Raw genomic sequence first — 10520 nt, 5'->3', positions numbered from 1 at the left:
TTATATTTTTCTAATTTTTGACGCTATTGTTAAACAGCCACCACTAACATTGAGTGGCTGCTGCCAACACACTGACTCAACTCCAGCCACTTTAATAATGGGAATTGATGGGAAATTATGTAAAATATATCACTAGCCACTTTAAACAATGCTACCTAATATAATGTTTACATACCCTACATTATTCATCTCATATTTCTATGTATATACTGTACTCTATATAATCTACTGCATCTTCATGTAATACATGTATCACTAGCCACTTTAAACTATGCCACTTTGTTTACATACTCATCTCATATGTATATACTGTACTCAATACCATCTACTGCATCTTGCCTATGCCGCTCTGTACCATCACTCATTCATATATCTTTATGTACATATTCTTTATCCCTTTACACTTGTGTGTATAAGGTAGCTGTTGTGGAACTGTTAGGTTAGATTACTCGTTGGTTATTACTGCATTGTCGGAACTAGAAGCATAAGCATTTCGCTACACTCGTATTAACATCTGCTAACCATGTGTATGTGACAAATACAATGTGATTTGATTTGATTTGCTATTTCAAGTACAGAGGAAAGTCGTGTAGGGGAGGACGGCAGGAAGGCACAGAAGAGAGGAGGCTAATTTTACAAGATTAAGGGGTTGAGACCTTAAATGTGATAGGAAAGCATCCAACGGGAAAGTGTGAATGTTGCCAGGAAACAGAGACCCTGGAGCATGTATAGCTACAGTGTGTTCAGTATCAGAGGGAAAGAGAGAGGCTGAGATCTATTATGAGGGACAAGGGTATACAGGAAAGTAGTTTAAAGAGTATATTGACAAGAACGTCTTAGATATAGTCTAAAATATTTTTGCTATCTTTTTTTAAGAGCAACGGGGCTGGAAGGTAGGATTTAGTTTCTCCCAGTTCCTCCACTACGGTAGGAGGCGGTAACGCACCATGACATTGGACAACAACTGCTGATAAACATCCGTCACCGGGTCACAGCCAGCGACGGATGAGAATATATTTGTTATTTTGAACCTTTATTTAACTAGGCAAGTCAGCCAATATGAAGACTTCTTTGCCCTTCTGGTTGTGTACAATGTCAATGATCGGAATATCATCAACATCTAGTGATACAGTTGGTAAGTAAGTTAGCTTCTGTAGAATTGGATAGGGCCAGGTGGGTATAATTTGTGGAACGTTCCAACAGGAATCCGTTCCAAAAACTTTGTAAATAACAAGGTTGCCAACAAGCAACGCATACAGAGTCGTATAACAGTAGAATGAGATACCGGGTAGGGAGTGAGCTATGTCATTACGTTTTTCACTCACCACGTTTATTCGGAAAAAAATTATCTTCGTTCTGGTAGCCTCCACCATTTCTCATTCATTGGTTTAGTTATTATTTCCGGTGTTCCTGCATTTGCGGGTGAACTCTGTTTCAACTACTCCATCTTAATTAATGTGAAAATAAGTTTGTTCTCTGCCCACTTCATTTTATGGACAAAGAATCTTCCATGAAAGATAAACAAATTAACAATGAAAGTTAAAATAGGGTGAATATTATGTTTCGAAATAAAACCTAATATCAGTCTTTAAAATTAACATTAACAGTTGTTTCTTTTTAAAATAATTATATTCTAACTCCAAAATCTTCTGACATAAGAGCAGTCCTAATATAAATGGTCAAGAGTCTCTGGGTCACAACCACAAAATACACATTTGTTGTCAAAAGCTATTTTAAATCTGTGTATAATAAAGGTCTTTACAGGGTAGATTCTATGAATGAGTTATGATACTTCTTTCACTTTATTAGATATACAATATTTACCAGACAACAACCAGACATTGTTCCAGTTCACTTGTCCTAAGGGCTGCATTCCAGGTCACTTGTCCTAGGGCTGCATTCCAGGTCACTTGTCCTAGGGCTGCATTCCAGGGCACTTGTCCTAGGGCTGCATTCCAGTTTCACTTGTCCTAGGGCTGCATTCCAGGTTCACTTGTCCTAGGGCTGCATTCCAGGGCACTTGTCCTAGGGCTGCATTCCAGTTTCACTTGTCCTAGGGCTGCATTCCAGGTCACTTGTCCTAGGGCTGCATTCCAGGGCACTTGTCCTAGGGCTGCATTCCAGGTTCACTTGTCCTAGGGCTGCATTCCAGGGCACTTGTCCTAGGGCTGCATTCCAGGTCACTTGTCCTAGGGCTGCATTCCAGTTTCACTTGTCCTAGGGCTGCATTCCAGGTTCACTTGTCCTAGGGCTGCATTCCAGGGCACTTGTCCTAGGGCTGCATTCCAGGGCACTTGTCCTAGGGCTGCATTCCAGGGCACTTGTCCTAGGGCTGCATTCCAGGTTCACTTGTCCTAGGGCTGCATTCCAGGTTCACTTGTCCTAGAGTACATTCCAGGTTCACTTGTCCTAGGGCTGCATTCCAGGTCACTTGTCCTAGGGCTGCATTCCAGGTTCACTTGTCCTAGGGCTGCATTCCAGGGCACTTGTCCTAGGGCTGCATTCCAGGTTCACTTGTCCTAGGGCTGCATTCCAGGGCACTTGTCCTAGGGCTGCATTCCAGGGCACTTGTCCTAGGGCTGCATTCCAGGGCACTTGTCCTAGGGCTGCATTCCAGGTTCACTTGTCCTAGGGCTGCATTCCAGGTTTACTTGTCCTAGGGCTGCATTCCAGGTTCACTTGTCCTAGGGCTGCATTCCAGGTCACTTGTCCTAGGGCTGCATTCCAGGGCACTTGTCCTAGGGCTGCATTCCAGGTCCACTTGTCCAAGGGCTGCATTCCAGGGCACTTGTCCTAGGGCTGCATTCCAGGGCACTTGTCCTAGGGCTGCATTCCAGGGCAGTTGTCCTAGGGCTGCATTCCAGGTCACTTGTCCTAGGGCTGCATTCCAGGTTCACTTGTCCTAGGGCTGCATTCCAGGTTCACTTGTCCTAGGGCTGCATTCCAGGTTCACTTGTCCTAGGGCTGCATTCCAGGTCCACTTCTCCTAGGGCTGCATTCCAGGTCCACTTGTCCTAGGGCTGCATTCCAGGTCCACTTGCCCTAGGGCTGCATTCCAGGTCCACTTGTCCTAGGGCTGCATTCCAGGCCACTTGTCCTAGGGCTGCATTCCAGGGCACTTGTCCTAGGGCTGCATTCCAGGGCAGTTGTCCTAGGGCTGCATTCCAGGTCACTTGGCCTAGGGCTGCATTCCAGGTTCACTTGTCCTAGGGCTGCATTCCAGGTTCACTTGTCCTAGGGCTGCATTCCAGGTTCACTTGTCCTAGGGCTGCATTCCAGGTCCACTTCTCCTAGGGCTGCATTCCAGGTCCACTTGTCCTAGGGCTGCATTCCAGGTCCACTTGCCCTAGGGCTGCATTCCAGGTCCACTTGTCCTAGGGCTGCATTCCAGGTCACTTGTCCTAGGGCTGCATTCCAGGTCACTTGTCCTAGGGCTGCATTCCAGGTCCCTTGTCCTAGGGCTGCATTCCAGGTTCACTTGTCCTAGGGCTGCATTCCAGGTCCACTTGCCCTAGGGCTGCATTCCAGGTCCACTTGTCCTAGGGCTGCATTCCAGGTCACTTGTCCTAGGGCTGCATTCCAGGTTCACTTGTCCTAGGGCTGCATTCCAGGTCCCTTGTCCTAGGGCTGCATTCCAGGTTCACTTGTCCTAGGGCTGCATTCCAGTACATTTTAGCAGTGGGAATAGTAACATATTGACATAGTTTCCTTATAAACATGTTATTACATTTATAGTTTAAAATGTCAATTCCTTCTAGTTGTATTGAGGCTACAAAATCCTCAACAGTTGCACTTGGAGTACTGTTATATTCTCCTAAGAGAAGAATAGCACCTTTAGGGACAGCTCTCACAACAATTTGATACTCCTCAGGAGTGAATGTAACATTGTGTGTTCTAATAAATTCTGGATAATCATATAGTTGTCCATCATTATTCAATAATTGTATAACCAGATATCGTTACCCCATTGATTTTTCCAAAAAGAACAAGCATGAGTCTCTTGTAAAAAGTAAAAGTCTGCATTAAACTGTTTGCAATACAGGACAATAGCCTTACATTTTAGTAAATTACAAATACCCCCGACATTAATTGAACAAAGAGATAAAGACAAACGTCAACCAACAACCTTGTTATGCTAATATAACCTTTTCCTAAGGATATGTAACTCAAAAGGATTCCCATCCCATTATTAACCTCTCCAACAAAAAAAACAAACAAAAAATATTGGTCATAAAGTTACCAAAGTATTCTTACTCCCACAAGGGGGAGACATTGTGTAGACTTTACAATAAGCAGTTATTCACCTTTCGTCCCCTACCTCCACCTTGACTTTCGGGTTTCCCTCGAAGCATTTCAACCCCTGTTCTCACCTACGGTAGATTAGCCACAGAAGTCTTTTGTCAACGTTTTTACTTCTGACACCAATGTAATGACCTGACTAGATCATAAAGGAACACTTGTCCAGACAGAGGTTTGAGTTTACGAAATGACGGTCTATTAACCCAACTTCACACTTCCTTGTAACTGGGGTTGTAACATCAAATTCAGGTTGGAACATTCCAGATTTATGACCTTTTCCTGTCCTTCTGATTCTGGAAATCTTTCAACAGGATTTCTGGAAAACCAGTATTGATCTGTCTCATGTTATGAACCAGTATTGGTCTGTCTCATGTTATGAACCAGTATTGGTCTGTCACATGTTATAAACCTGTATTGGTCTGTCACATGTTATAAACCAGTATTGATCTGTCATGTTATGAACCAGTATTGGTCTGTCTCATGTTATGAACCAGTATTGGTCTGTTAAATGTTATGAACCAGTATTGGTCTGTCACATGTTATGAACCAGTATTGGTCTGTCACATGTTATGAACCAGTATTGGTCTGTCACATGTTATGAACCAGTATTGGTCTGTGATGTTATGAACCAGTATTGGTCTGTCATGTTATGAACCAGTATTGGTCTGTCACATGTTATGAACCAGTATTGGTCTGTCACATGTTATAAACCAGTATTGGTCTGTCACATGTTATAAACCAGTATTGGTCTGTCATGTTATGAACCAGTATTGGTCTGTCTCATATTATGAACCAGTATTGGTCTGTCACATGTTATAAACCAGTATTGGTCTGTCATGTTATGAACCAGTATTGGTCTGTCTCATATTATGAACCAGTATTGGTCTGTCACATGTTATAAACCAGTATTGGTCTGTCATGTTATGAACCTGTATTGGTCTGTCACATGTTATGAACCAGTATTGGTCTGTTATGTTATAAACCAGTATTGGTCTGTTATGTTATGAACCAGTATTGGTCTGTCTCATATTATGAACCAGTATTGGTCTGTCACATGTTATAAACCAGTATTGGTCTGTCATGTTATGAACCTGTATTGGTCTGTCACATGTTATGAACCAGTATTGGTCTGTTATGTTATAAACCAGTATTGGTCTGTTATGTTATGAACCAGTATTGGTCTGTCACATGTTATGAACCAGTATTGATCTGTCTCATGTTATGAACCAGTATTGGTCTGTCACATGTTATAAACCAGTATTGGTCTGTCTCATATTATGAACCAGTATTGGTCTGTCACATGTTATAAACCAGTATTGGTCTGTCATGTTATGAACCAGTATTGGTCTGTCACATGTTATGAACCAGTATTGGTCTGTCATGTTATGAACCTGTATTGGTCTGTCACATGTTATGAACCAGTATTGGTCTGTCATGTTATGAACCAGTATTGATCTGTCATGTTATGAACCTGTATTGGTCTGTTAAATGTTATGAACCAGTATTGGTCTGTCACATGTTATAAACCAGTATTGGTCTGTCACATGTTATGAACCAGTATTGGTCTGTCATGTTATGAACCTGTATTGGTCTGTTAAATGTTATGAACCAGTATTGGTCTGTCACATGTTATAAACCAGTATTGGTCTGTCACATGTTATGAACCAGTATTGGTCTGTCATGTTATGAACCAGTATTGGTCTGTCACATGTTATAAACCAGTATTGGTCTGTCACATGTTATGAACCAGTATTGGTCTGTCACATGTTATAAACCAGTATTGGTCTGTCTCATATTATGAACCAGTATTGGTCTGTCTCATGTTATGAACCAGTATTTGTCTGTCACATGTTATAAACCAGTATTGGTCTGTCACATGTTATAAACCAGTATTGGTCTGTCTCATGTTATGAACCAGTATTGGTCTGTCACATGTTATGAACCAGTATTGGTCTGTCTCATATTATGAACCAGTATTGGTCTGTCTCATGTTATGAACCAGTATTGGTCTGTCACATGTTATAAACCAGTATTGGTCTGTCACATGTTATAAACCAGTATTGGTCTGTCACATGTTATGAACCAGTATTGGTCTGTCACATGTTATGAACCAGTATTGGTCTGTCACATGTTATAAACCAGTATTGGTCTGTCACATGTTATAAACCAGTATTGGTCTGTCTCATGTTATGAACCAGTATTGGTCTGTCACATGTTATGAACCAGTATTGGTCTGTCTCATATTATGAACCAGTATTGGTCTGTCTCATATTATGAACCAGTATTGGTCTGTCTCATGTTATGAACCAGTATTGGTCTGTCACATGTTATAAACCAGTATTGGTCTGTCACATGTTATAAACCAGTATTGGTCTGTCACATGTTATGAACCAGTATTGGTCTGTCACATGTTATAATCCAGTATTGGTCTGTCACATGTTATAAACCAGTATTGGTCTGTTAAATGTTATGAACCAGTATTGGTCTGTCATGTTATGAACCAGTATTGGTCTGTCACATGTTATAAACCAGTATTGGTCTGTCACATGTTATGAACCAGTATTGGTCTGTCACATGTTATAATCCAGTATTGGTCTGTCACATGTTATAAACCAGTATTGGTCTGTCACATGTTATAAACCAGTATTGGTCTGTCTCATGTTATGAACCAGTATTGGTCTGTCACATGTTATGAACCAGTATTGGTCTGTCTCATATTATGAACCAGTATTGGTCTGTCTCATGTTATGAACCAGTATTGGTCTGTCACATGTTATAAACCAGTATTGGTCTGTCACATGTTATAAACCAGTATTGGTCTGTCACATGTTATGAACCAGTATTGGTCTGTCACATGTTATAATCCAGTATTGGTCTGTCACATGTTATAAACCAGTATTGGTCTGTTAAATGTTATGAACCAGTATTGGTCTGTCATGTTATGAACCAGTATTGGTCTGTCACATGTTATGAACCAGTATTGGTCTGTAATGTTATAAACCAGTATTGGTCTGTCTCATGTTATAAACCAGTATTGGTCTGTCACATGTTATAAACCAGTATTGATCTGTCATGTTATGAACCAGTATTGGTCTGTCTCATATTATGAACCAGTATTGGTCTGTCACATGTTATGAACCAGTATTGGTCTGTCTCATGTTATGAACCAGTATTGGTCTGTCACATGTTATGAACCAGTATTGGTCTGTCACATGTTATGAACCAGTATTGGTCTGTTATGTTATAAACCAGTATTGGTCTGTCACATGTTATAAACCAGTATTGGTCTGTCACATGTTATGAACCAGTATTGGTCTGTAATGTTATAAACCAGTATTGGTCTGTTATGTTATGAACCAGTATTGGTCTGTCTCATGTTATGAACCAGTATTGGTCTGTCATGTTATGAACCAGTATTGGTCTGTCATGTTATGAACCAGTAGTGGTCTGTTAAATGTTATGAACCAGTATTTGTCTGTCTCATGTTATGAACCAGTATTGGTCTGTTAAATGTTATGAACCAGTATTGGTCTGTCATGTTATGAACCAGTATTGGTCTGTCACATGTTATGAACCAGTATTGGTCTGTCACATGTTATAAACCAGTATTGGTCTGTCACATGTTATGAACCAGTATTGGTCTGTCATGTTATGAACCTGTATTGGTCTGTTAAATGTTATGAACCAGTATTGGTCTGTCACATGTTATGAACCAGTATTGGTCTGTCATGTTATGAACCTGTATTGGTCTGTTAAATGTTATGAACCAGTATTGGTCTGTCACATGTTATAAACCAGTATTGGTCTGTCACATGTTATGAACCAGTATTGGTCTGTCATGTTATGAACCAGTATTGGTCTGTCACATGTTATAAACCAGTATTGGTCTGTCACATGTTATGAACCAGTATTGGTCTGTCACATGTTATAAACCAGTATTGGTCTGTCTCATATTATGAACCAGTATTGGTCTGTCTCATGTTATGAACCAGTATTGGTCTGTCACATGTTATAAACCAGTATTGGTCTGTCACATGTTATAAACCAGTATTGGTCTGTCTCATGTTATGAACCAGTATTGGTCTGTCACATGTTATGAACCAGTATTGGTCTGTCTCATATTATGAACCAGTATTGGTCTGTCTCATGTTATGAACCAGTATTGGTCTGTCACATGTTATAAACCAGTATTGGTCTGTCACATGTTATAAACCAGTATTGGTCTGTCACATGTTATGAACCAGTATTGGTCTGTCACATGTTATAATCCAGTATTGGTCTGTCACATGTTATAAACCAGTATTGGTCTGTCACATGTTATAAACCAGTATTGGTCTGTCTCATGTTATGAACCAGTATTGGTCTGTCACATGTTATGAACCAGTATTGGTCTGTCTCATATTATGAACCAGTATTGGTCTGTCTCATGTTATGAACCAGTATTGGTCTGTCACATGTTATAAACCAGTATTGGTCTGTCACATGTTATAAACCAGTATTGGTCTGTCACATGTTATGAACCAGTATTGGTCTGTCACATGTTATAATCCAGTATTGGTCTGTCACATGTTATGAACCAGTATTGGTCTGTTAAATGTTATGAACCAGTATTGGTCTGTCATGTTATGAACCAGTATTGGTCTGTCACATGTTATAAACCAGTATTGGTCTGTCACATGTTATGAACCAGTATTGGTCTGTCACATGTTATGAACCAGTATTGGTCTGTAATGTTATAAACCAGTATTGGTCTGTCTCATGTTATAAACCAGTATTGGTCTGTCACATGTTATAAACCAGTATTGATCTGTCATGTTATAAACCAGTATTGGTCTGTCTCATATTATGAACCAGTATTGGTCTGTCACATGTTATGAACCAGTATTGGTCTGTCTCATGTTATGAACCAGTATTGGTCTGTCACATGTTATGAACCAGTATTGGTCTGTCACATGTTATGAACCAGTATTGGTCTGTCACATGTTATGAACCAGTATTGGTCTGTCACATGTTATAAACCAGTATTGGTCTGTCACATGTTATGAACCAGTATTGGTCTGTAATGTTATAAACCAGCATTGGTCTGTTATGTTATGAACCAGTATTGGTCTGTCTCATGTTATGAACCAGTATTGGTCTGTTAAATGTTATGAACCAGTATTGGTCTGTCACATGTTATGAACCAGTATTGGTCTGTCATGTTATGAACCAGTATTGGTCTGTCATGTTATGAACCAGTATTGGTCTGTTAAATGTTATGAACCAGTATTTGTCTGTCTCATGTTATGAACCAGTATTGGTCTGTTAAATGTTATGAACCAGTATTGGTCTGTCATGTTATGAACCAGTATTGGTCTGTCACATGTTATAAACCAGTATTGGTCTGTCACATGTTATGAACCAGTATTGGTCTGTCACATGTTATGAACCAGTATTGGTCTGTAATGTTATAAACCAGTATTGGTCTGTCTCATGTTATGAACCAGTATTGGTCTGTCTCATGTTATGAACCAGTATTGGTCTGTCTCATATTATAAACCAGTATTGGTCTGTTACATGTTATGAACCAGTATTGGTCTGTCACATGTTATGAACCAGTATTGGTCTGTCTCATGTTATGAACCAGTATTGGTCTGTTAAATGTTATGAACCAGTATTGGTCTGTCACATGTTATAAACCAGTATTGGTCTGTTACATGTTATGAACCAGTATTGGTCTGTCACATGTTATAAACCAGTATTGGTCTGTTACATGTTATGAACCAGTATTGGTCTGTCACATGTTATAAACCAGTATTGGTCTGTTACATGTTATGAACCAGTATTGGTCTGTCACATGTTATAAACCAGTATTGGTCTGTCACATGTTATGAACCAGTATTGGTCCGTCTCATGTTATGAACCAGTATTGGTCTGTCACATGTTATGAACCAGTATTGGTCTGTAATGTTATAATCCAGTATTGGTCTGTTATGTTATGAACCAGTATTGGTCTGTCTCATGTTATGAACCAGTATTGGTCTGTCTCATGTTATGAACCAGTATTGGTCTGTTAAATGTTATGAACCAGTATTGGTCTGTCACATGTTATGAACCAGTATTGGTCTGTCTCATGTTATGAACCAGTATTGGTCTGTTAAATGTTATGAACCAGTATTGGTCTGTCACATGTTATGAACCAGTATTGGTCTGTCACATGTTATGAACCAGTATTGGTCTGT

General features: G+C 40.0%; 1 protein-coding gene across 2 annotated transcripts in view; it reads left to right on the top strand.

The window, feature by feature from the left end:
* The first annotated feature begins 979 nt into the window (after positions 1–979).
* LOC110515469 (butyrophilin subfamily 1 member A1) overlaps positions 980–10520 on the top strand; it is a 49821-nt gene continuing 40280 nt past the window's right edge. Inside the window, exon 1 of one of the 2 annotated variants that reach the window (XM_036987122.1) lies at positions 980–1135. In XM_036987122.1, the coding sequence (XP_036843017.1) occupies positions 1060–1135 (76 nt within the window). In that variant the 5' untranslated portion in view covers positions 980–1059. The remainder of the gene's footprint in view (positions 1136–10520) is intronic. The other variant, XM_036987125.1, reaches the window with a different exon arrangement.

This window comes from Oncorhynchus mykiss, chromosome 9, assembly GCF_013265735.2.
Source record: "Oncorhynchus mykiss isolate Arlee chromosome 9, USDA_OmykA_1.1, whole genome shotgun sequence".
NCBI classification, from domain to species: domain Eukaryota; kingdom Metazoa; phylum Chordata; class Actinopteri; order Salmoniformes; family Salmonidae; genus Oncorhynchus; species Oncorhynchus mykiss.
The sequence above is the reverse complement of the archived record's forward strand: the minus strand, read 5'-3'. Positions and strand labels throughout refer to the sequence as shown.